The sequence below is a fragment of the Lithobates pipiens genome, unplaced genomic scaffold (assembly GCF_037356315.1).
Source record: "Lithobates pipiens isolate NorthernLeopardFrog02 unplaced genomic scaffold, aLitPip1_a1.2 Scaffold_19, whole genome shotgun sequence".
Lineage (NCBI taxonomy): Eukaryota > Metazoa > Chordata > Amphibia > Anura > Ranidae > Lithobates > Lithobates pipiens.
The window spans coordinates 362,431,860-362,459,388 of NW_027507764.1; the positions used below are offsets into that span (position 1 = coordinate 362,431,860).

Genomic DNA, 27,529 nt, shown 5'->3' on the forward strand with positions numbered 1-27,529 from the left:
CACTGGTGGCATTTGATGGGGCACACTGGTGGCATTTGATGGGGCACACTGGCAGAAATTGATGGGGAACACTGGCAGAAATTGATGAGGCACACTGGCGGCAATTGATGGGGCACACTGGCGGCAATTGATTGGGCACACTGGCGGCAATTGATTGGGCACACTGGTGGCAATTGATGGGCACACTGGCAGCAACTGATGGGCACACTGGCAGCAATTGATGGGTACAGTAGCTGTGTTTGATGGCACAGTGGTGGCAATTTATGGGTACAGTGGCTGTGTTTGATGGGCACAGTGGCTGCACATGATGGGCACAGTGGCTGCACTTGATGGGGGTTTTTTTCAGTTTGTCTGCGCCCCCCCGAAATATTGAGCACCAGCCGCCACTGTCAGGGGGGATGGGAGCGCTTTAAAATTTTTGATTTTAATATTTAATTTTACTTCAAGTATAGCCACTTGATAGGGCGTGGCCTGCTGCTGCATGGTGTAGGACGCTCTTTCTGTGAGCTCCGGCTGCCTATCATCCTTTCTACCATCCTTGCGGACCCGAGAGACTCCTTTACCCGCTACACTACTCTGCCTCCCTCGGGAGAACCACCCGCGTTCATGTCGCCGCCAAAGAAATCCCAGGGAGCCCTTGCTAAGTTGGGAAAGTTTCGCGCGGATGCTCCGGACCTCGTGGAGGAAGATGGCGCCGCTCCGGGCCCGGCCGCCGAGAATCCTCCCTCAGGCGACACGGCGCGCATTCTTGAGGCCGTAACCCTCTGCCGAACCTCCCTCACCTCCAGGATAGTGGAGGTGAAGGTCGACATCTCCCTCATCCGCCAGGATATGCACAAATTGAGGGAGAGGGTCGGTGAAACGGAGCGCAGGCTGGGCCAGCTGGAGGATGACATCCCTCCCCTTCAGATCTCCACTGAACGACTGCAGCACCAGCTCACCGCTGTCCTGTGCAAACAGGACGAACTCGAGAACAGGATGCGACGCTGTAACCTTCGCTTTGTGGGGTTGCCGGAGAAGGCGGAGGGCTCTGACCCCCCCGCATTCCTTGAACGCCTGCTAATTGCCAACTTTGGCCGGGAGGCCTTCTCGTCTACCTTCGCTGTTGAGCGCGCCCATCGCCTAGCCTCAAGACCTCCGCCCCCAGGTGCCCCACCGCGAACATTCATCGCAAAGATGCTCAATTACCGCGATCGGGACGCGGTCCTGCGCCTCACCAGGGAGAAGGGTAATATCCCCTATGATGACAAACGTATCGCGGTGTTCCCGGACTTCTCCGCAGAGATTCAGAAGAAGAGGGCCCAGTTCACGGAAGTCAAGCGCCAACTCCGCATCCGTCATTTAGTGTATGCTATGATGTTCCCTGCTCGGCTCCGCGTGGTGCGTGATGGCAAGGCACACTTTTTTGAAGATCCCTCGGCTGCTCTTTCCTGGTTGGAGCAGCGCCCGGACGATGCCCCTGCCTGACCCTTCTGGTCTCTGTGTGACATCTATGTGGCCCTGCAGTTGTTCCTTCTCTGCAACAGTTAACCGTCAACCATGCCACTAGCCGTGAGTACCTTTGATTCCTTGTCACCCTCCCCTGGCACGCTGGGCCCCCCCTCTCCCCTGCTACTTTACAGAGCCTGCGTGCTTCTATTTGTACTTTGCATGCCCTTGCATGTGCTGCATGTCGCCCTGACTTTGCTTTTCCTGGGTCCCCTCGTCCCACAAACATTATTGCAGCCGGGGACATGGACACCGTGTTTGGCGAAGACCCTTCCATGCCGAACCCTCCTACCCGGCCGCACTGCACAGTTGACTTCTGTTCGCCCCCAATCCCGGCTGGGAAGGTGCCCGGTCACATATGCTCTACGCTCCTGGACGCCTCTCCTGCTACCCATGGTGGCCGGGCGCACTCCCCACTGCCATTTCAAGAAATGTTTCCCTGGCCGGCCTCAGTTCCCCTATGTTTTGCGGGCTACTGTGCACTTGGTTTGCCCTGCCGGTCCAGTGTAGGCACTGTACTGTTATTCTTTGTTTTTTTCAGTTCTTGTTTGTTGCTAACACACCATGTTTTTTTTCTGTTTGAATTTACCAATCCATGTCTGACAGATACTCTGCTACCTGTTCATGTATCTCATGTATTGCCTGTGCTACCTCTGGTATGTGTTTGTATTCTGGGGATAGCCCCCGTGATGGGTGGTGGTGGTGTACTCACCCTGTATGCCGCCCCTCGCGGGGGCTCCCACGGGCGGGTGGCTGGGGCACTCTGGGTACCACTTGTTTCATTATCCTGCACTGTGCCTTCCATTTGCTATGGCGACCCTTAAGGTAGTCACGTGGAATGTGCGTGGCCTGCGGGAGAGATCAAAGAGGGTTGCGGTGCTATCCCACCTTAAACAGTTACGGGCTGATGTAATGGTTCTGACTGAGACGCATATCACGGGCCAGCTGCAGTTATCCCTTAAAAAACCGTGGGTGGGATGGATGTATCATGCTCCCTATACTAACAATTCTAGTGGTGTTGCTGTCCTGGTGGCCAAATCTGTCCAATTCCGCCTACATGATTTACAATCCGATAGACGGGGTCGCTTTCTATTTTTGCATGTCACGATCGGGGGTCTTGAATTTTTGTTGTTAGCCTTCTACATTCCCCCACCTTTTCAGTTTGAGGCCCTCCAGCAGGGAATTGATTTTATGCTGCAACATCCCTCTCTGCCGACTCTATGGCTGGGTGATTTTAATTCTGTAGTGTCCCCTGTCCTGGATAGACTTACCCGCTCCCCTGGTCCCTCTTCTCCCTCGGGTCGGACTAGATTCGGCAATTTTCTTGCCGAGTTTGCCTTGACAGACGTGTGGAGGTATAGTTATCCCACCCGTAGGGAGTACTCCTGCTTCACGCCAGCGCATGATGCAATGTCCAGGATAGACCTGATCCTGTGTTCCCCTACCCTGCTTCCCTGCTTTTTGGATGCTGGGATTGGGACTAGGGTCTTGTCCGATCACTCACCTTGCTGGGCCCGGTTTCGTCTACCCTCCGCTTCGGTATCCCGCCTGTGGAGGCTGAACCCGTTCTGGCTGACGGTCCTTCCTGATCTGGAGGCCGTTCAGAGGGAGTGGATTCATTATTTTCGGACTAATATGGACTCTGCACCGTTTGGGCTGGTCTGGGAAGCTTTTAAATTGCACGCCCGCATGTTTATGTCTACTCGTATTAATCAGTTTAAGAAATCCTCGGGACTGGCGTTGCAGCAGGCCGAGGAGTTGCTGGGGGAGCTGGAGAGCGCGTTTCTTGCGCATCCCACTCCCTCCAACTCCTCTAAACTGAGACTACAGTCTAGACTCACCGATCAGCTGCACCTGGCTGGGGCGGAGAGGAAGGTCTTTTTCAGCAAGCAAAGAGTTTATGAATATGGAGAGAGGGCTGGGAAACTGCTGGCCTACATGGCACATCTGGACCACAGCCCTCCGGTTGTGGTGCAGCTCCTGTCTGCGGCGGGAGTCACGCTGTCGGATCCACAGGAGGTGGCTCAGGAGTTTCGGCGCTTTTATGCCGAATTATATACCTCTGAAGCCGATGGCTCCTTGGACGACTTGCGTGCCCTGCTGCAGACGGTTGACTTCCCGGTTCTCACGGACTCCCAGGTGGAGATTCTGGAGGCTCCCATCACAGAGGAGTGTATAGCAGAAGCGATAGCTTGCTTGCCACCTTCTAAGGCCCCAGGCTCAGATGGCCTTCCTCGGGAGTTTTACACCCAGTTTCAAGAGGCCCTGATCCCCAAGCTCCATCTGCTATACACCCACATATTTGATACCGGCGTACTCCCTCGCTCCATGAACGAAGCGCTGCTTGTCCTTATTCCCAAGCCGGGTAAGGACCCCCTCTCCCCCGAATCATACAGACCCATCTCGCTCCTACAGCTGGATGTTAAAATTCTGGCCAAAATTCTTGCTCTCAGACTCAACAAGGTAATACTCCATCTCATACACACGGATCAGACAGGCTTCATGCCCAGGAAAAATACTGCCTTTAACCTAAGACGACTGTTTATGAACCTACAGGCCTCTCACGACAATATTGGCTCTAGGGTTGTTGTTAGTTTGGATGCTGCTAAGGCGTTCGACTCGGTGGAGTGGGGGTATTTGTGGGAATGCTTGCACAGTTTTGGCTTTGGCCCTAAATTTGTGCGTTGGATACAGCTTCTTTACCAGGCCCCCACTGCCCGAGTTCTTGTCAATGGCCAGATCTCCAGCCCTTTTTCCCTGGCGAGGGGCACGCGACAGGGCTGCCCCATTTCGCCCATGTTGTATGCATTGGCGGTGGAGCCCCTGGCGATTGCCATCAGAGCGCACCCGGGTATCCGCGGCCTCCGCGTGGGTCAGTTATCGGAGGTTATCAGCCTCTATGCGGATGATATGTTGCTATATTTGGAGGACGCTGGCCCCTCCCTGGCGGCGGTTTTGGAGGTGGTTCGCAGCTTTGGTGCTTTTTCGGGCCTCCGCATAAATTGGTCCAAGTCCCAAATTCTCCCCATCGATATCACAGCCCCCACTAGGGCGCAGACCTTATTACCTCTCGAGTGTACGGACCGCATTAAATACCTTGGTGTACACTGCTCTCGCTCCCCCGCGGACTATGTTGGCCTCAACCTTGAGCCCCTTTACCCCCTTTTGAAACGGAAGACCCAGGTGTGGTCCAGGCTCCCCCTCGGGGTCATGGGCCGCCTGGGTCTCGTTAAAATGATTCTACTCCCTAAACTCCTTTACATTTTTTGGCATGCCCCACTTCATATACCGTCGCGACTGTTCCGTGATATGGAATCGATTCTCAACTCCTTTGTATGGGGCTCTTCCAGGCATAAGTTGGCCTGGCAGACCCTCAAGTGTCCGGTTCGTCTTGGCGGCGCTGCCCTCCCCGACCTGGAGCTGTACTACTTGGCCTCCCAGCTTTCCCACTTTTATTATTTGAACACGTATGACAAACTAAGGTACTCCCTCCTGGTGTGTGCCGTGATTACAGATGTCATTGCGCATCCCTTCCAAATACTCTTTTGCAGGCATAGAGCTGTCCCCTACCTGTCTTATAAGCACACTATGATTGCGCACCACTGCCGATTGTGGCGGGTGGTGCAGTCCAGATCTGGGGCCCCCCCCTCGCATGCACATACACCTCTCTGGGACAACCTCGATATCCCGGAGCTGCTGGGTATACCGGACTACAAAATATGGATATGTAAAGGGGTCATATACCTGTCTCAATTTTATGCGAGTCACGGTGTTAAGACTTTTCAGGCTCTCAAGGATGAGTTTGGCCTCCCGAACCATCTGTTTTTCCGCTACCTGCAGGTCCGTCATGCACTGCAAACTCAGTTTGGTACTGCGCCCCCGATTCTGGTGCGTACCCCCCTGGCGAGCCTGGCTCTTGGCAGTGATTCGTATAAACTTACCTCCACCATTTATGCACACCTCCTCACTCCTCGGGCTACGGCCCATGCTTATAGTCTTAAACCTAGATGGGAGGCTGACATTGGACCGATAGAAGACGAGCACTGGGGTGAGATGCTGTCGGTGTCGACGGAGGTCTCCCCCAGACTGTCGGATAGGCTGACTCACCTGTATATACTCCATCGCTCCTATGTCACCCCGGGAAGGTTGGCTAAGTACAAACCCGGACTTGATCCTGCATGCCCCCGCTGCGGCGACCCAGCCAGTACGTTCTATCACCTCATCTGGACTTGTCCCCCCATTCAGAGGTATTGGGCTCAAATAATCCAATTCCTGCACGACCATATGGGGTCCCCCCTCACACTTTGCCCACGACAGTGTATCCTCGGCCTTCTCCCCCTTCAGGACGAACGTAAATACCTTAGGATACTTCTACAAGAGACTCTTTTCGCGGCTAGAATGCAGATTGCCCGACTGTGGCTCAGACCAGACCCCCCGACGCTCCAGCAGTGGAAGAGAGCTGTTAATCAGACTATACCCTACAAAAGACTTATTTATTCCAACCGAGGGTGCCCTGCCAAGTTCCATAAAATATGGGATGTGTGGCTGGATACTCCCCTTAGCTGCACTGGGTAGATGATGTATATTGGGGGGTGGCAACAATCCTCTCTACCAACTCTGTATGGGCACTTTACTATGTGTATACATGTATTACCCGTATTCATGATTTTTGTTTACGCTGTGTTTCTCTACCTGTCACTTCGAACATGGAGTGTATCCCTTTTCGTGGTGTGAGGCGCCTGTTGCGCCTAATTTTTGTTTGAGTATTGTAATGTCATGTTTTTTCTTTTATGCTCAATAAACTTCACTTTGGTTAAAAAAAAAAAAAAAAAAGTATAGCCACTTGAAGTCAATCATGTACATGTACGTGATTTGGTGGCAAGTGGTTAACAGACAAAGTAGCAGTTAGAGGGTTGGGATAACCATTTAAAAACTGACAGGGGTGCTTACAATGCTCAGCTTTTATTCACTTATGTAAAACCTTTATTCCAAAAGGTAAAAAAAAATGTTTCATGTAACTGTTAAAAAAGTGTTAGTTCAAGTTCAGCTTCAATTTCTTGGTCAAGTCCACCTAAATCCGCTAGTCTAACACTACCCTGACCCCAGACTGACAGTGCTACTGTCCAAAGGTGTCCGCTTTACTACTTTGTCCAGAATGCAGACACCCCCAGACAGGAAGTGTGTTAAAGGGCAGATCATCAGGTGAAATAGGGAAAAAAGGGAAAAAAAGCGTAAAAAGGTAAAGCTAAAGTAGCCATCACATCTAAGGATTGGTAAACTGCAACATATTGCATTTTTTGTTTTTTGAGTATAAGGCTAGGTTTCGACTATTGCGGCCCAAAAGTCATCCAATTTATAATGAGACTTTGCAATGCGATTTTTGATGCAATGTAATGCAACTGGTGAGAACTATGGGAGAACAAGTAGTACAAAAACCTTTTTTTTTGGAGTCGGTGCGACTTGAGCTGCACCAATTAGAATGGGGACCATTGAAATACATGGATTTTGACTTGTCATGCAACTTCACATGTGACAAATTGCACAAAAACTTGCAGTAGTAGAAACAGAGCCTAATACCACTTTAAGTTATAAAAAAAAAAAAAAATCACCAGTAAGTAATGTGACTCTACCTACTGTAGAAGAAATTACACTAATTGCATGAAGAAAAAGAATGAGAAATACAATTTTATATAACATTTATAACTATTACTATTACAGACCGTTCCCTGTCACATGGGTTAACAGCAACCAGTGCCCCTCTGTCCCATACGCCATCAACCCGTCCAATGATTGAGCTGAAAAACACACATAAAAAAAAAAATCATAGTAAACCACAGTTATATCAGTTTTAGAATTATTTTTACTGAAAACGTTTTCTTGCTGTGTATTACATGATACTGTTGCACCACTATGTAAACAGGGCAAAAACTAATCATTGTATTTCTTTTTGTCAGTAAAAACAGTTCTTTGCCCCTTTTTCCCCTATCTTAACAGCCAGCTATGGAACGCAACAGACTACGCCAGCATGGATCTGCTTCTGTGCTTGGCTTGGTCAAATTGAAAGAGGAATAAAGAGGACCTGACATCCATTCCCTGATTTCCTTTATGATGAATAAAGTTGAAAGTGACGAGCATTTAGTTATTTATGGTTTCAGAGCGGCCTTTCCCTGATTTGAACAGTTGCTTTGGAGGGCTGGAGAGACACCAGGGGTCTCCACAAAAAGTATATGTCACTTGCCTAAAGCTATCACAAAAATAAATGTAAAGTACCACTGTCCCACCTGTGCTCACATGCAATGCAAACGTGCGCATAGGTCTGGCATGCATATGTAAAGTGCATCCAGAGAGTATTCACAGTGCTTCACTTTTTCCACATTTTGTTATGTTACAGCCTTATTCCAAAATGGATTAAATACATTATTTTCCACAAAATTCTACAAACAATACCTCACAATAACAACGTGAAAGAAGTTTGTTTGAAAGCTTTGCAAATTTATTAAAAATAAAAAACAAAAAATAATCACATGTACATAAGTATTCACAGCCTTTGCTCAATACTTTGTTGAAGCACCTTTGGCATTGATTACAGCCTCAAGTATTTTTGAGTATGATGCTACAAGCTTGGCACACTTATTTTTGGGCAGTTTCTCCCATTCTTCCTCGGAGGACTTCTCAAGCTCCATAAGGTTAGATGGGGGGCATCGATGCACAGCCATTTTCAGATCTCTCCAGAGATGTTCAATCGGGTTAAGGTCTGGGGTCTGGTTGGGCCATGTAAGGACATTCACAGAGTTGTCCCATAGCCATTCCTTTGTTATCTTGGCTGTGTGCTTAGGGTTGTTGTCCTGTAGGAATGTGAATCTCCAACCTAGTCTGAGGTCCAGAACACACTGGAGCAGGTTTTCATCAAGGATGTCCCTGTACATTGCTGAATTCATCATTCCCATGATCATGACTAGTATCCCAGTTCCTGCTGCTGAAAAACATCCCTACAGCATGATGATGCCACCACCATGCTTCACTGTAGGGATGGTATTGGCCTGGTGATAAGTGGTGCCTGGTTTCCTCCAGACATGACGCTTGCCATTCAGGCCAAAGAGTTCAATCTTTGTTTCATCAGATCAAAGAATTTTGTTTCTCATGGTCTGAGAGTCCTTCAGGTGCCCTTTGGCAAACTCCAGGTGGGCTGTCATGTGCCTTTTACCGAGGAGTGGCTTCCATCTGGCCACTCTACCATACAGACCTGATTGGTGGAGTGCTGCAGAGATGGTTGTTCTTCTGGAGATCGCAGGCATGCGCCATGCAAAGTGGGGCAGTACCACCTGTGATCGGCCATGACTTCATCATGGCCGATCGCGTGGTAAACACTCATGCCCAATGGCTGTTCACACCCCCTCGGTAGTGAGCGGTGTCTTCGTGACGCGCCGCCACTGAAGGAACAGGGATGTGCGCACACGATCGAGCGCATTCCCTGTTTAAATGGAGGGATGTCATATGACGCCCGCCCAGAACGAGAGCCGTGCAGCCTGGCCGTCATATGATGGCTGGCAGGCAGCCAGTGGTTAAGGATAATCTGTGGAAACAGGATGCACCTGAGCTCAATTTTCAGTGTCTTGGCAAAGGCTGTGAATGCTTATATACATGTGATTTCTTTTCATTTTTTACTAAGGCTGTAACATAACAAAGTGTGAAAAAAGTGAAGCGCTGTGAATACTTTCCAGATGCACTTTAACCACTTCCCGACCAGCGCACGACGATGTACGTCGACAGAATGGCACGGGCAGGCATATTGGCGTACAGGTACGTCCAATATTCGATGCCGCCCTGCCATTGGGAGCGCGCCGCTGGCGGCGCGCTCCCGCGCTGGTCGGGACCCCCGTGAGTCCGGCCGCGGGACCCGCGGACTCGATCGCCGCGGGCATCCCCGCGATCGTCTCACGGAGCGGCCGAATGGAGGAAATGCTGTATAAACAACATTTCTCCATTCTGCCTAGCAACTAGTGACGCTGATCTCTGCTCCATGTGATTGGAGCAGAGATCAGTGTACACTAAATGAAAGTCCAACCCCCACAGTTAGTAACACACCCCTAGGAACACTTAACCCCTACACTGCCACCCACTGGTTAACCCTTTCACTGCCAGTGTCATTTACACAGGAATCACTGCATTTATATAGCAGTGATTACTGTATAAATGACAATGGTCCCAAAAATGTGTCAAAAATGTCCGATGGGTCCCCCACAATGTCGCAGTCACAATAAAAATCGCAGATCGCCGCCATTACTAGTAAAAAAAAATAATAAAAAATTATTAATAAAAATGCTATAAAACTATCCCTATTTTGTAAACGCTATAACTTTTGCGCAAACCAATCACGTGTGAGATATCAATGCAAATGTCGGAGTGAAAGCAATAATTCTAGGGCCCATATACTATATATATTAATGATTAACTCTAAACTGCTAAAAGCTTTTATACTGCCACATATGATCAGCTTTAGATACATAGTTACATATAGTCACATAATTGGTAAGGTTGAATAAAGACACCAGTCAATCCAGTTCAGCCTCTAATGTGTGGGTGTTTATGTCAATAGTAAATCCCATATCACTGTATGTTGCAATCGTTAGATGCCCATCGAATATTTTTTTTTTTTTAAACCATCGACACTCCCTGCTGATACAACTGCCAGTCGCTTCTCTTCTAGTTTCAATAAATGGCCATGTGTTTTTTTTAAACTCCCTACCATTGAAATGTTTTTTCCCTAGGCTAGGGTCACCAGTAAGGTATTTGTATATTGCCATCATATTGGCTTTAGTGGTACCATGGTAGCAGGGCCACCCACAGCAGTGATCAGTGTTCCACTGTGTCTGGTGGACACAGATCGTGATGCAGCATGCTCTCAGCAGCAGATGCAGGGGGACATATGAATATGTCCACCCACATTGGCACTGCTCCTGTCCAGCCGTTAATGTATATGGGCTGGACGGAAAACGATTAAAGAGGGATTCCACCTAAAAAAAAAAATATTAAAAGCCAGCAGCTATAAATACTACAGCTGCTGACTTTTAATAAATGGACACTCACCTGTCCCGGGTTCCAGCGATGCCGGCAGCCGAGGCCGATCGATCGCTCGGCTCTCGGCTGCTGCCGTCACCATTCTAGGTGAGGGAATCAGGAAGTGAAGCGAATCGGCTTCACTTCTCGGTTCCCTACTGCGCATGCGCGAGTCGCGCAGCGCAATAGGAATTCTCCGGGCTGTCACTGGGACCCGTGTGTGTCCCAGCAGACAGCGCGGCAGGGCAGGAAATGACATAGACTCCCACGGGAGTCTATGCCCGGAAGTGGGTGTAAATACCTGTCTTTGACAGGTATCTCCACCCCCCTCCCCCCTGTAAGGTGCCAATTGTGACACCGGAGGGGGGGAGGGTTCCGATCAGCGGAAGTTTCACTTTAGGGTGGAACCCCGCTTTAAAGAAGCCTGTGTCCTGTACTATACAATTAAAAAAAAATGTCTACAATATTAAAATGCTACATGACAGTAACAACAAAAATATAATGACTGAGGGAAAAACATAAAATTCACACTTACGCAGAAATGTCATATAGGTTACAGCAGTACAGCGAAATATTTCCAGAAGTGCTCTGCAAATAGTTAAACAGAAACATCAATTAACCTATAGGAAATGGAGACATCTAATTTACACAGAATCCTCTACTATAACCTAAATGGCCTGCTGTATTTTCTTCTAAGGAGAAGCATGAAAGGCTATGCAATAACATTCACTACAATACTTGCAATGTACGCTGCTGAACAGTAATGGGATTATTTCTCAACAGATAGTGATGAGAAATAATGATGCCCAGTTCAGTAACTGGAAATTGTAATTTGAAATAAAGCTGTATAATATTCATAGAAATCTTCCAGCGCTCTACAAAGTGTCTGTTTAATCATTAAACATAGGACATGTTCTAAGTGTCAGAAAGCAATACTACATATTGATGCTAGCCAGGCCATGCAGAAACCTTTATCATTTTTTCAAGGAATAATGGTTTTCTTGTTTTTCAAGGGACACATAATAAGGTTTATTCTGAAACTAATAATACTAATAGCAACAAAATAAACAATGTCACCAAATAATAGAGTAATACATTTGGGCTAACCTTGAAAACTTTTGCCCCGGGTATCTCTGCTACTGATTCTTCAACATAGGGAACATTTTGTTCTTCAAAAAATTCCTTTAATCCTATTTCTGCGACATCAACCCCAACGATGTTGTGTCCCATATCGGCCAACCTGTGATTAACCAAGGATTTATTATTATCTAGTGCTGGAAAAAAATAGTCCCACACATTTTCATACAAACAAAAATACTGGGCATTTCTAAGCAATGGGTATATCTTTTAATGTTTTATTGTTGCAGTGTATCAAGAAATTCATAATTTTACCTGTGGAAAATCCAATTGAATACTTAACAACATCTGTATGACAGTTTTTGTAAAAGAGAAGAACTAGGTTAAACACTGCCCTAAGGTCCCAAGGAAGAGGGTGATTGGAGCTCCCTTACCAGATGAACCTTGGCTATGTGCCATCTTGGCAAGCAGTGGAGCCCTAGCAAGAGACCATCTACGCACACAGGCTCCATTCTTCCCTGTAAGGCTCTCCGCTGTCTAGATTAAAACAAGCTGGTGCAATATATTATGTGGCTTTCAACAAATACTCCTAATGTAATGAACAAAATATAGAACTGTTATAGTAATTAGACTGTTTATAACATGTCTAATGGGAATACACTGAAATACCATTTCATATCCACTGCTTTTCCACATAAAGGAAAGAAAATGTTGAGCTTCTCTCTGCCATTTTTCATTTCATTCAGGAATTCTGCAAATAATCTGAAAGCAAGAATAAACGCCATTAAAATATACACTTTAAACCAGTTAAATGGGAATGCTTACTTACATCCTGTGTTTAAAAACACTACAACATGCCAGAATGACCTTTGTAATGTATATGTAGTTAAACGCATAAAGCTGTAATAAGGTCTAAAACTACATTTAAAAAAAAAACAAAAAAAAAAACATTTATTGCCCTTTGTCCATCCGATTCAATCCTTACATGATCTCTTCCAAAGTAAAAAAAAAACTGCATACACAGGCCATGTTCTGTTTGTGAGCGAAAACATTTCCAACATGGCCAGAATTAAGGCAGAAGAGACGTTGCTTTGGTGAAGCTTCATTTATTTACATGCAGATTGAATGGCAACATTGATGTGGATGCCAGAGTGAATGAACAGTATAAAAAGATAAATGCTGCCTCTATTAACCCCTTTATGCTGGGGGGGGGGGGGGGGGGGCATGGCATGAACAGACAGGCTGCTCTGTAATCCTCAGGCTCCAGGAAGATAGGTGTTCTGCGGGCTCCTGACCAGTTACAGCATGTCCACATGCCGCTGCACAGCTGCACTCCTGCTCGGCAGTGGGGGAAAGAGCCAGGCGAATGGGCTTAGAGCTTACCATGTGGCGCAGAGCGTGGATCCAGGGAGCGCAATTGGGAGAATTGTGGCCCAGGAGGGAAGGAGGTTTGGCTCCCCTGACCTGAAGGGAGGACCAGACGTGACCCCCCTGCACGGGGCCAAGGAGCGTCAGGCTTGGGAAGGGGAGTTACGGTACCTGGAAAAGGGAGAGACCCTGTGGCTCACATGGGCAAAGTTGTGGACCCGGAGAGCGAACGTGCTGGAGGGGATCCGAACTCTCAGGAGGTGGAGGGAATGCCAAGAGGGATGGCTGAACCCTTGGAAGGTGAAAGCTTTGGTACTACAAAGCCCAGCATTGAATCTGCAAAAATCAAAGGACTTGTGATGAATCCAGAGATAGCCTCTACAGGGCAGGTGCAGTATGTTAACCCTTTGTATTGTGACCTTAATAATGCACCAATTGCATCTCAACCAGAGTTAATGGTGGACTGGGATTTAAGAAGATGATTTGCAACACTTGGCAGAGGTGCTAGAGCTCCCTTTGGTGGACTTTCTGGATTGGAGACGGAATAATGGTAAACCATCACTTCAACAACCAGTGCCAGTTAAAGGTCGACGGAACATTGATGTGGAGAGATAGGACCATTATTTGGTCTTAGAAGGACATGCCTGAGTAGGGGGATAAAGTTAAAAAGGTTTAGAGGGAAGGAGCAGATTGCCTAGAATTGATTGGAGGGGAGGGATATTCTTTAGGTGGGGGGGGGGGGGGTGCTGTTTTGCTTTCTTTCCTTCTGCTCTCTCTTCTTCCCCCCCTTTCTTCCCTTTTTTTCTCTCCCTTCTTTCCCCCAAAAATATATTTCTTATTTTTTCTTTTCTTACCCCTTCATTGGGGCTATTGGAGGCAATGTGCTGAAATACCACTAAATAAAAATGTTATAAGAGTATAAATAGAAGCCCGGGGTTCACGGGGTACTCTGTTCATGTTTATATCCATCTTTCCCCCATTGGACCGGTCCCGAGATAAGGGACTATGTTTTCTTCCAATAGGCAGAGGTGAGACTCTGTGCACAGGTGGCGCACCTCTGCACGGACTCATCCTCCCTTTAGGTGGATGTGCCATAGACAGTGGCACAGTAGGTAATGGGTTTTAGATGGTTTTGTGTGTTTGTTTTCTCACCAGATGCATCCAAGGTGAGAGAGTTCAGAAGGCTGGGAACAGACACCGATCAGGCACAGCAGCATAGTAAGAGATTCATAGAAGTAGTGAGAGAATGACAGGTAGAATGAAGATTGTATCATATAATGTGAGAGGGCTCTGCTCGATTAGTAAGAGGAGCCTCTGGCATGAACTACATCACATGAAGGCAGAGATAGTATTTCTGCATGAGACGTATTTCATGGAGGGTCAACCCCTCGTATGCCTCTTTTTCCATATAATCAATGGTTCCATGCACCCTCACCCATCTCTAGGGCCAGAGGAGCTACAATAGCTATTCATTAACAATGCCCTTTAGTACCGACAGACCGTGAAGGCCGCTTTCTTTTTGTTAAGGGCAAGATCCAGGGTCAGTGTTATACCCTCGCTACTATATATGTCCCCAACAATCATACTGTTAAATTTCTATCCAAAACTTTGGACATTTTGGGGAGGTTCCAGGGAAGGTTTACTGGTGGTGGGAGGGGATTTTAACATTACCCTGGACCCCAGTTTAGACACCTTTTTGGGGAAAACCTTTGTGTCTGATAAGGCTTTAAGGCACGTTAAACATCACCTTCGCTCTCTGCATTTGGTGGACAGTTGGAGAGCTGCACGAGCGGGACAGGGATTTCAGCTATTATTCCAAAACACATAATGTATATTCAAGGATCGATATTTTTGGTCGATCAATATTATTTGAATTATGTCAATTCATCAACTATTGAGTCAATCACCATATCAGACCATGCCCCGATAAGTTTAATGATATGTCCGGCATTGATTGGGGGCATGGAAAGAACATGGTGATTGAATGAATCTATTTTGGATGATAAACAGAAGGTGGAATCCTTGTCCTGCACATTAGCATTATATTTTGAGACCAATACATCAGAGGAGGTGTCTGACCAAGTGGTATGGGAAGCCTATAAGGCTGTCATCAGAGGGAAATTCATTTCAATGGGGTCACGCATTAGAAAAGAGAGACAGAAAGAAATGGTTGAGCTCCTAGAGGAAATACATAAATTTGAAATTAGACACAAGGCCCATTTAAAATCTGGGGATGCGCAGAGACCAGAGAAACTGCGTGTAGATTTAAAACAGCTTCTTGATCAAAAAGTTCAAAATAAACACAGATATTTTGCCCACTGTTTCTGTGAACAAGGGAACAAGGGTGGAAGACTATTGGCTAGACAATTAAAGAAACAGGATTTACACCATGTTCACACTATAAAGGTAGGCGATAAGCAGATAGTGGACACCCAAGCAATAGCAGCTGAATTTCACTGCTTTTATGGGCCTCTATATCAGTGTTTCTCAACTCCAGTCCTCAAGGCGCCCAACAGGTCATGTTTTCAGGATTCCCATTATTTTGCACAGGTGATTTGATCAGTTTCACTGCCTTAGTAATTACCACAGCCGTTTCATCTGAGGGAAATCCTGAAAACATGACCTGTTGGGGCGCATTGAGGACTGGAGTTGAGAAATACTGCTCTATATAATATAGATTCAGTTCCTGTGGGGGCGATGCATGGTGGTCTTGCGGAAAGAATTCAGGAGTATCTTGAGGCCTCAGAGCTGCAAGCTTTTCCATCTGCGGCCCTAGCGGAAATGGAAAAAGCTATTTCTATAGAAGAGTTGGGAGGAACGATTGCGGCTTTGCCATTGGGTAAAAGCCCGGGACCAGATGGTTTCACAAATATGTATTATAAAAAGTTTTCCTCAATCCTGTTGGCTCCTCTGTGCAAATATCTTAATTCTGTTTCAGTCTCTAACCCATTTCCTCCAGAGGCACTGTTGGCTTATGTGACGGTTCTCCCGAAATCAGGGAAGGATCATCAGTGCTGTGCCAGCTATAGACCCATCTCCCTCCTCAACTCTGACACTAAACTCCTGGCTAAAATTCTGGCCCTTAGGTTACAAGACCATATAGTTAAATTAATTCACCCAGGTCAACAGGGTTTATGAAGGGCCATGAGACCAGAAATAATACTATTCGTGTCCTGCATTTATTCCATTGGATGAAAAATGGACTGAACCAGACCCAGAGTGTAGTCATTTCAATGGATGCTGAAAAAGCATTTGATAGGGTGGGTGGGAGTTTATAGTCAGAGTTTTGAGGGAGATGGGTCTGAGAGAACGGATGATGGGGTGGGTGACAGCATTATATGCAGATCTTAGAGCAAGAGTTAACCACTTTCAGACCGGACCATTTTGCTGGCTTAAGACCAGACCACTTTTTGCGATTCGACACAGCGTTGCTTTAACTGACAATTGCGCTGTCATGCGACGTGGCTCCCAAACAACGTCCTTTTTTTCTCACAAATAGAGCTTTCTCTTGGTGGTATTTGATCACCCCTGCAGTTTTTTTTGCGCTATAAACAAAAATATAGCGATAATTTTGAAAAACAAAGCACATTATTTTTTACTTTTTGCTATAATAAATATTCCCCAAAAATATGTAAAAAAAGCTTTTTTTCCCTCAGTTTAGGCCGATATGTATTCTTCTACATATCTTTGGTAAAAAAAAATTGCAATAAGTGATTATTGATTGGTTTGCACAAAATTTATAGTTTACAAAATAGGGGATAGTTTTATGGCATTTTTATTAATAATTTTTCTTACTAGTAATGGCGGCGATCAGCGATTTTTATTGTGACTGTGACCATATGGCGGACACATCGGACATTTTTGACACATTTTTGGGACCACTGTCATTTATACAGCAATCAGTGCTATACAAATTCACTGATTCCTGTGTAAATGACACTGGCAGTGAAGGGGTTAACCAGGGGGTGGCAGTGTAGGGGTTAAGTGTGTCCTAGGGGCGTGTTACTAACTGTGGGGGGCTGGGCTGTGTGTTAGTGAGCAATGATCTCTGCTCCAATCACAGGGAGCAGAGATCAGTGTCACTTGTTGCTAGGCAGAACGAAGAGATGCTGTTTACATCGGCATCTCCCCGTTCAAGCCTCCCCGTGAGACGATCACGGGTATCCCCGCGGCGATCGAGTTAGCGGGACCCACGGCCAGAACCACGGGGGTCCCGACCGGCATGCACGCGCACCATCGGTGGTGACGTACATCGTCGTGCGCTGGTCGGGAAGTGGTTAAGGTCAATGGCAGATTATCAGATTATTTTGAGATATGGAATGGGACTAGGCCATTGTCCCCATTGTTATTTGCTAAGGTGCCGGAGCCCTTTCTACGAACGATTATGGGAAATAGGAGGATTAAGGGGATATTTATCTGATCAACGGAACATAAGATAAGAACATAAGATCTTGGCTTACGCAGATGATCTACTGTTGTATCTTTCCTCTCCCCAAGAGTCTTTGATGGAATTTATGTTTGAAATAGAAAGGTTTGGCCTTATATCTAATTTTAAAATAAATATTGAGAAATCAGTGTTGATGCCGAGCCATATGCCTGTGAGGATGAGGAATACTCTGCAACAATCTTTTCCTTTTGTTTAGCGCCTCGATTCCCTATTCTATTTGGGGATTTATATCTCTTCAGATGTAAAGCGCCTATATGATCTAAATTATGGACCCTTGGTGGTATCTATATTAAAAGACTTTCAGAAGTGGAGAAGTCATACTCTGACGTGGTTTGGCAGGGTAAATGTGCTTAAAATTAGTGTAATCCTTAGACTTATTTAACACTCCCACAGACATTCTTCAAACAAATATGAAGGGCTTTTTTTTTAACGACCTTTGCATGGGGAGATAAACACCCTAGAGCTGGCATATGAGATTCTGAGGAGACCAAAACGAGAGGGTGGAGTGGGACTTTGGGACATAGTGACTTATTACAGAGCCATGGCTCTGGTTCGCATTGTGAACTGGTGTCATGACTCTTCTAGTAAACTTTGGGTGCCTCTGTAGAAAACACTAGCAGGTAGGAACCTGGCTGGAGCCCCCTGGATTACGGTTTCACATAGGGGGTTATGCTTCACCATTGACGAAAACAACACTATCTATTTGGAACAGAATGAATAGTACGGGAAAGTTTGCCCCCCCCCCCCCAATATCCCCCATGACACCACTGGAAGGATTTCACTGATTTCCCCAGGGGGAAGAGAAAGGGAGTTTAGACCATTGGGGGGGTGGATGGGAAGGGTAATTGTGCTAGCATGGCAGCCCCACAGGGTAAATTGCTACCATTGGCATAATTGGTTTTGAGATTGGGGGAAATACCAATGGCCGTATGGAAATATCGTCAATTGACTGATCTGTTTAATAAGTGGAAGCATCGGGTTAGGACAGCGAACCCGCTTACTATTTTTGAGGAAGGGTGTGTCAACTTATCAGAGCTGGGCTATATGTTGTCTCAAATGTATAAGCTGGTTCTGAGTGCCCAAAATATGACAACTCCCTATTTTATCTGAGAATTGGGAAAGGTGGAAAAGCTGGGTTATAATGTTACATCCGAACAAATTAAAAGGGTGATGGGGTAACACACCCCTTTTTGTAGGTTGTTTGATACGCGTAATAGGTTACTGTAAAGCCTCCTTCTTAAATTATATTTTGAATAATGTGTTGCACGAAATTAGTTTTGGTTATGAATAGATAAATGGGTGTGGGATCATTATTATTATTTTTTTCTCTCTTCTTCCTGAAGATGATATGATCAGGGATCCGGTGTGTTTTCTCGGGGAGGGGGATAGCTATGGTTTGTGTCAATGAAAGGATTTATATAGATACCTTGTGCAATGTGTACTTTTATGTTGCATGTTGAAATTTGTCTTAATAAAGAAAAAAGTGATTATAAAAATAAAAAACAACCCTTTCTGCTGCTGGTACACATATGTGGGAGCACTGACTGGGCATTAAGCCATGTTGCCACGTATATGGTACTTTTGTTTTTTGCTGGGAACACGCTCAATCCCATGCCTCCAGCATTGAGACCGAGCTGTCCTCAACATCTCCTAGTCTGGGACTAATGATCAAGAGCTGGAAAGAGGTGCCCCTGATCACATGAACACTGTAATAGCCAATCACAGTGATCACTTGTTTCAGGAGTCCCCTATATCTCTTTCTCCTCTGTGAAGAGAAAACTATATATTTTATTCTTGCAGAGGCTCTCTAAAAGAAAAACAACTAAGGACTGCCCTATTATGGGTAAAAAAAAATGCATACCTACTCTATGTGGTATCTGCATGCATGTCAGGAGCAGGAGAATTTATTTTGCTTGTTTTTTTTGTGGTGGGTGATAGTAATAGCTAAAAATATACAGCTGAATTTTTTTTTTTATATATTTTTGGACAGTGTTCCTTTGATAAAAAAAAAATGAAAATATCCATAACATTTACCACCAAAGGAAAGTCTAATTTGTCCTGAAAGTGTTACTAAACCCAGAACCCTGCATTCACTATATCTGGTCTCCCACAGTACACAGAACATGGAAATGCAATTATTTTAGTAAATATAACCTGCTAAATACATTTTCTCATCAGCAGTATTTAGCAGCAGCATTGTGACTTCTATCAGTGTCTGGTTAAAGCTTGTGAGAGGAGTTTTCATTCTAATCTGACTGTCCTATGAGGCTGCAGGACCCCTGACCCACTGTCTGGCCCTGTGCTGATCACAGGCACCCTCCCAAGAAAAAAATAAAAACGCTCTAGAAATAAACACAAAACTGAGCATTTGAGAAGTGACTCCAAAGGCTCTGTTCTATCAGAAGATGGATTAGGGATAGTGGAAAAAGGGGAGAAGACAGGATCAAACAGCCTTTTTACGCAATGCACAGGATTAACCTCTTAGGGTCCACAGTAAGTATAACAAGCATGCTTTACTGCATATACAGAGTGATTCTACTGTTGTGGGTTTACACTTGAAGACAAACAATGTATAATTGACCTGGATACACTAGGTAGTTTCAGAGATATGCACAGTTTTAATAACACTTGCCCAAATAGCAAAAGTGCTTTCAGGCGTTAAGGTTTTGTATAACCTTTGGCATTAACGGGTTAATTATCAAGCACTATAACCGATGACTAGAAAATAATTTGTATGATAAATATTGGTAGATGTCAAAGAATAAACATAATATGCAAAGACAATTATATATAACAACAATTCTTACGGATGTACATCCTTTTCATGAAATCCAATTTGTCTGGTTTGCCATTTTTCGTTCCAGTCCATTTCTGTAAGAACTCTGTTCTGTTTTGTCTCAGTGACGTTAGAGCAATCAGACATAGCGTTGGTCTGAAAAGTAAAGAAAAAACAAAACAAAGAAAAATATTTTCTTGTTAAAAAAAATAATAATCACGTAGTAAATATAAGGTAGAATTATTACTTTAAGTGGATGTAAACCCACTCTCATCATTTAGAACAGGGGTCTCAAACTGGCGGCCCTCCAGCTGTTGCAAAACTACAAGTCCCATCATGCCTCTGCCTGTGGGGGTCATGCTTGTAACTGTCAGGCTTGCAATGCCTCATGGGACTTGTAGTTTTGCAACAGCTGGAGGGCCGCTAGTTTGAGACCCCTGATTTAGAAAGTACTGGCATAGTGCTGATCTATAAGGATATACATGCCTCCTGCATGTATCCTTACCTGTCAAATATCTCCCCCTTCTGTATTTGGAGCCCCGCAAAACTCCGGATTCAGTGGGCGGGTCTGTTATCTGGTGCTCGGTGGGTGGAGTCATGACATCACCACATTCCCCGCCAACCTCTACACTCCCCTTGGCCAGGCAGCGTCGCGAGGATAAACCTTGTATTCAGACAGCGGGATCCCCATATTGGCTGCAGCCGCTGAACGAGAAACTTTTTCCAACAGTCTCCTTCTACAGAAGTTGATCAAATAATTGACTTCTGTCAAACAGGCATGGCCACACACTGATCTAAATTTGTTTGGTCCTTGCTGCACTGGCTGAACTTTGATCGGTCTATGACCAGCTTAACTGTGCAACACTATGGGGCTGTCAAAAAGCAATAGGAATGCTGAAAGAGGCTGTTGAGCATGCATTTTAGAGTGTAAGCTCTAACGAGCAGTGCCCTCTGATTCCTCCTGTATTGAACTGTATTGTAACTGTACTGTCTTCCCTCATGCTATAAAGCGCTGCGCAAACTTTTGAGGCTATATAATTCCTGAATGATAATAATATTTATAATACATTTCAGTAAAACTTGAATTGCTCTGCAATGCTATCTGTAGCCTCAATGAATATATAAATCCAGGTCAGTACTGTATTCTGTATTGTGTTTGCTAAAATGCACACAAAAATTATATGGAGAATTATGACTCTGCCTGCTACCAGCTGGAAAAAAAAAAAGACAAAAGGAAGAGATTGTAGCCACTGATAATACAGACAAGGGATTAAAATCTCCCACTGTTGCTTAGCATAAAAACCCTTCAGAGGATAATCACAGTGAGAATGAACTGTTCAGTGATGGTACGTCACAATGTACACTTTGCCCCAGCTTTTTAAAACACTGATCATACAGGTTTGTGCAGATTGAAAGCATGTCAGCCTGCTTTTTCTAGGACAGCTGTAGACAGCAGTACAATTGTTAAAGTCCATCTAAAGCCTCTAGCTTCTTTCACCTTCAAAGTTATAAACAGGGATTTTAAAGTAAATTTGCATGTTAAATATCTTAAAAAAATATAACCTACCCCACTTTTCAATTGTAAATGCAGCTTGCAAGCTGAAATACTTCTGCACTCTGCTAGGCAGTGGTGAAAGCTGTAGGAGGGAAGGGCAAAGTGCTATCAATCTAAAGGGCTGTGGGCAGAACTAGGCATCACTATTCAGTGACAAAGCTATCAATGGTGCCAGCATGTAAGCAGCTGCATTAGAAGCAAGGATGACAACACTGCTCTAAGTTTAGTGCAGAAGGAAGAGTGTTGTCACCCTATAAAAGGATATGCCTCTCCAAAGGTTCTACTGGCAGGATCAACAGGCATTTACAAAATGTTCCAGGGCTGCTTTCTGGTATAAGGAGCTCTATTAGTGCAATTTTCATATGTAATTTTATAGTCTGGACATTCACATTTTGCTTTCACTTCACAATTATGTGCCACTTTCTGTTGGTCTATCACATAAAATCCCAATAAAATACATCTACGTTTTTGGTGTTAATATGACAAAATGTGGAAAATTTCAAGGGGTATGAATTATTATTATACGGGATTTATATTGCACCAACAGTTTACGCGGTGCTTTACAATATAAAAGTGAGACAAAACAGTTACAATACAATAAAATACAAGCAGATTAAGAGGGCCCTGCTCAGAAGAGCTTACAATCTATTAGAATACTTTTTCAAGGCCCTGTACACATTAGAATCTTTCGATTATGTTTTCTCTTCTGTTTTATATATAAAAAGACTAAACAATCATAGTAAATATTAACCCAACAGGTTTAAATAATTATTTTATTATTTTTAAACTAAAAACATACAAAAAGTGAAAAATCCCCAATAAAAATTACAGTGAGCTTACCCGGCAATGACCTGTGCCTGACTAAAGCATAATCGGGAACGCACTAGTAGTAACTTATCTCTTGCCCCTCCTACATAGATGAGCTAGTCACAATGACTACACAATTCTCCTTCTACATTTCTAGCTAACATTGCTTCTTTCCTGTGGTTGTACATTTTATGAGTTGGCAATCTTTGCTTTCAAGGGGTAAAATCAACTCTGTAACTCAGAATCTTTAATGCCGCATACACACGACCAGACTTTGACGGACTAGGTCCGACGGTCTTCCCGATGGACTTTCGGCGGAGGTCCGACGGACTTTCTGAACGAAACGGACTTGGCCACACACAACCGGACTAAGTCCGTTTGAAAGTCTGTTCGAAGGTCCATTCGTTTTGAACGTGATGCCTTAAACGGGACTAAACAAGGAAGTTCAATAGCCAGTAACCAATAGCTGCTCTTGCGTCCTATTTGGTCCGTCGGACTAGCACACAGACGAACAGTTTTACCGATTTTTAGTCAGATACAATATCCCTCTTGTGGCATGCCTGCTGTGGGGTCCGGATCCAGCAGCGGGGACTGCATGATGTCTTCTCTCCTATGGAACTCTTTCAAGGTCTGTCAGTTTTCCAAAAAGTTTTTTTATTTTTCTTGCTCTCATGTCTCTAAGACCCCATACACACTGTGCAGCTTTTGTTGTCTGATTTCCTTTAGATTTGCCGGGACCATGTAGTGCAAGGGCTACCTGATTGCATACAAATTAAGGCTTAAAGGGGTGTTCCAGACGCTATTATTTTTTTTTTAAACGTCAGCAGCTACAAACACTGTAGCTGCTGACTTTTAATAAGGACACTTACCTGTCCAACGATCCCGCGATGTCGGCCGCCCCGAGGCCGATCTGTCCATCGGATCGGCTGCTGGCGCCTCCATCCTAACGAAGGGAAACAGGCATCTTAACAAGGGAATGAAGCTCCACTGCCCGTTTCCTACTGCGCATGCACGAATCGCGCAGCGTTTTATGACTGGCCACATTTAATAAGGGGGCCCCCAGATCCCGCCCCCCCCACCCTATGTCAATAAGTATGGGGTACATCATACCCCTACCCATTCACCTGGGGGAAAAAGTGGCAATAAAATAAAAAAAAACACTACACAGGTTTTTAAAGTAGTTTATTAGGCAGCTCTGGGGGTCTTCTTCTGACTTTGGGGATCTTCTCGCCGGGCTCCTCCGCTATCTTCTGCTCTTTTGCCGCTCTTTTGCTAGCAGAGGAGCCCGGCTTTCTCCTTTGTCGTCGTCCGGGGGTCTTCTTCCGACTTCGGGGGTCTTCTTCCGTCTTCTCCCGGTTCTTCTGCCGGGCTCCTTCGCTATCTTCTTCCAGCTCTTTTACTAGCGCTGGGCCGGTCTTCTCGTTCGTCATCGCTGTCGCCGCCGTCTTCTTCTTCTCTCCTTCCGATGTTGACACGATGCTCTCTCCCGCTGCAATTGCAGGGACGCGTTGCGCCGTGACTTAGATAGGCATAAGGGGCAGGGTCACCGGGTGATGTCACATGGTGACCCCGCCCTTTATGATGTCACAGTCCCAGCATCCCCCGGGACTGTCACATCATAAGAGCTGGGGTCACCATATGACTTCACCCGGTGACACCGCCCCTTATGCCTATATAAGTCGCCGCACAACGTGTCCCCGGCATTAAAGCAGGAGAGAGCGTCATGTCAACATCGGAAGAAGAGAAGAAGGAAGAAGACGGTGGCGGCTACAGCGGCAATGACAAGGAACGAGAAGACCGGACCAATGCTAGCAAAAGAGCCGGAAGAAGGATAGCAGAGGAGCCCGGCAGAAGAACCGGAGAGCGGGAGAAGAGGCCGGAAAGCGCAGAGAAGTCGGAAGAAGACCCCCGAAGTCGGAAGAAGACCCCCAGATGGCGACGACGAAGGAGAAAGCCGGATCCTCCGCTAGCAATAGAGCGGCAAAAGAGCAGAAGATAGCGGAGGAGCCCGGCGAGAAGACCCCCGAAGTCGGAAGAAGACCCCCTGGGGTGCCTAATAAACTACTTTAAAAACCTGTGTAGTGTTTTTCTATTGCCACTTTTTCCCCCCAGGTGAATGGGTAGGGGTACGATGTACCCCATACTCATTCACATAGGATGGAGTACCGGGATCTGGGGGCCCCCTTATTAAAGGGGGCTCCCGGATTCCGATAAGCCCTCGCCCGCAGACCCCGACAACCAACGGCCAGGGTTGTCGGGAAGAGGCCCTTGTCCTCAACATGTTGAGGGCATGCAGCCTGGTACGGTTCAGGAGGGGGGGGGAGCTTGCTCATCCCCACCCCCTTTCCTGACCAGCTGGGCTGCGTGCTCGGATAAGGGTCCGGTATGGACTTTGGGGGGACCCCATGCTGTTTTTTCTGTGATGGGGTTACCCTTAAAACCCATACCAGGCGACGGGGCTCACGAGGTGTCAATCTCGCCGACGGAAGCGGCGACATTGACTTCCTTCGCTAGTCCCGTCGTACCTGAAGTCGCATTCAAAATGAATGGACTTTCGTCCGTGTGTGGGCTAGTCCGTTCATTTGGAAAGTCCGGCGGACTAGCACACAGACGGGCGGATTGTCCGTCGGAAAGCCGAGTCTGGCGGACAATTTTGAGTCAAGTCTTCTTTCAAAGTCCGCCGGACTTTTGGGAAGAAAAAGTCCAATGGAGCCCACACACGGTCGAATTGTCCGGCGGATAGTCCAATCGTGTGTACGCGCCATTACTTGCTAAATCCATTTAGAAATAGTAGATTTCAATGCTGCCTGTTTAATTTTCTAGGACCTTCAGGCAACACAACAAAACATCAGTTTTTCAAATCTGAGCAGTCGCCTTCAAGTAGACCTTGAGTACTCTCACCACATCAAGAGGATGTAGCAATTCTCCTTCCATAGAACAGGGTTCTGGAAAAAAATGAAGGTAGAACAATATCCTAGTTTGGATAAAACTAGATACTACCTTCGGTAAAAGTTAGTATGAGGGTGCAATACTACCTTATCCTTGTGAATAATCAAAATATGACTCTTACAAGAAAGAGCAGCTAACTCTGATACCCTTCTTGCAGAAGATATGGTTACCAGAAAATTTGATTCCTTGTCAAAAGGATCAAGGGAATATGCTGTATCAGCTTAAAAAGGCTGTTTCAGCAATGCCAACATAACTAAATCCAAGTCCCATGGGTTCAGGGGTGACTTAACTGGAGGATTAAGCCGCGTTACCCCCTGAATAAGCTACGAACCAAAGAATGCAAAGCAGTTGGTTGTTGAAATAATACAGACAAGGCTGAAACCTGGCCTTTGATAGTACGCAAGGCCAGCTTCATTTCTAACCCCTTCTACAGAAAGTCAAGGATTCTACCTATGACATACTTCCTGGGGTGTCAACCCTTGGATTTACACCAGGAGACATATGCTTTCTAGACTCTAATCTATGATTCTGGAAGCCAGCTTCCCTTCATTAATCAAGGTATATACCACTGGACCTGACAGCCCACACTTCTTCAGAATGTGGGATTACACAGCCAAACCATTAAATCTAGGGTTTGTAAGGAAGGATGGAATACCGGTCCTTGCGAGAGAAAGTCTGGATGTGGTGGTAGGGTCAATAGGTCCCCTACTGCTATCCTTATGATCTCTGCATAGCAATATCTTCTGGGCCACAAGAATCACTGATCTCCCTTTCTGCTTGATCCTGCAAAGCAGTCGTAGAAAAAGCAGAATAGGAGGAAATGCATTAGTCAGTGAGAACTGATTCCACGGGAACACCAAGGCATTTGTTCCGCATGCTAGTGGATCCCTTGTTCTTGACACAAAGTTGTTGATTTTCTTATTGAACCTGGACGCAAACAGATCTACGTCTGGGATCCCCCATCTTCCACATATTGCCAGGAAGATATCAGGGTGAAGGAAACATTCTCCCGGGAACAACTGCTGGCGACTCAAGTGTCCGCCTGCCAATATTCTATTCCCGGAATGAAGACTGCCGATAGGCAAGGTACATTGTTTTCTGCCCAAGTTAAGACATAATTCACCTCTCTGGGCCGCACGACTTGTCCTGCCCCCTTGGTGATTGATATAGGCCACTGCTGTCGTATTGTCGGATTGGATTCTGACAAGATAATTCCGTAACATGAACATCAAGGCCCTCAGGGCCAATCACTCTGCCCAGATCTCTAGAATGCTGAAGGCATTTTTGATCTGGACTATTTCCCTGGGACAGTTGCTTCTTCCCGGACTGCTCCCCAACTCAAAAAGGCTGGAATCTGCTGTTACCATCTTTCAGGTAGGTGGTAGTAAAGATTTTCCCTTCTGCAGATTTTTGGTTATCAACCACCAACTGAGGCTCCGGTGCACCCTGGAGACAGACACATTGGGAAATCTAGAGCTTGGACCTACTTGTTTCAAGCCAACAAAATACTGTTTTGCAGCAGCCTCAATGAAACTGAGCATAAGTTACAAACTCAAATGAAGCCACCATCTTTCCCAACAACCTCAGGCAAATCGAATAGAAGGATTCTTTTTTGCTATGACCATCTTAATCAGTTCCTTTGTGGCACTGATCTGGCCTGGGGCAAGAATATTATAATAATTTCCCTGGGCTGTATCAATAATCAGACCCAAGTATTCCAATCTCCTTGATAGTTTTTTTAAGGAGGATTTCTCTAGGTTGAGAATCTGACCTTGGTATTCCAGGTAGTTAACTGTAGATCATACTTTGGTCTAAGTGGGCTACTGACTGGTCTATCAAGAGCAGATCATCTAGGTAAGCTATAATTGCTACACCTTGGGGCCTTAATCAAGCTACAGGAGGGACCAGACCTTTGTAAAATACCCAAAGTGCCGTAGCTAGACTGAAAGGCAGAGCTATAAAAGATTTTCTACCTCGAAATATAGATATTTCTGGTGAGCGGGAA

At 45.7% G+C, this 27,529-nt stretch overlaps 1 protein-coding gene across 3 annotated transcripts in view; it reads right to left on the minus strand.

Annotated features, from left to right (window-relative positions):
• TPMT (thiopurine S-methyltransferase) overlaps positions 1–27,529 on the minus strand; it is a 57,010-nt gene that overhangs the window by 21,246 nt on the left and 8,235 nt on the right. Inside the window, exons 1-7 of one of the 3 annotated variants that reach the window (XM_077492256.1) lie at positions 22,609–22,632; positions 21,781–21,850; positions 20,245–20,369; positions 12,292–12,384; positions 11,653–11,785; positions 11,081–11,133; positions 7,209–7,283 (exon numbers count right to left, since the gene is read on the minus strand). In XM_077492256.1, the coding sequence (XP_077348382.1) occupies positions 7,209–7,283; positions 11,081–11,133; positions 11,653–11,785; positions 12,292–12,384; positions 20,245–20,360 (470 nt within the window). In that variant the 5' untranslated portion in view covers positions 20,361–20,369; positions 21,781–21,850; positions 22,609–22,632. Of the gene's footprint in view, positions 1–7,208; positions 7,284–11,080; positions 11,134–11,652; positions 11,786–12,291; positions 12,385–20,244; positions 20,370–21,780; positions 21,851–22,608; positions 22,702–27,529 lie in introns of those variants that run through there. The other 2 variants (XM_077492257.1, XM_077492255.1) reach the window with 2 other exon arrangements.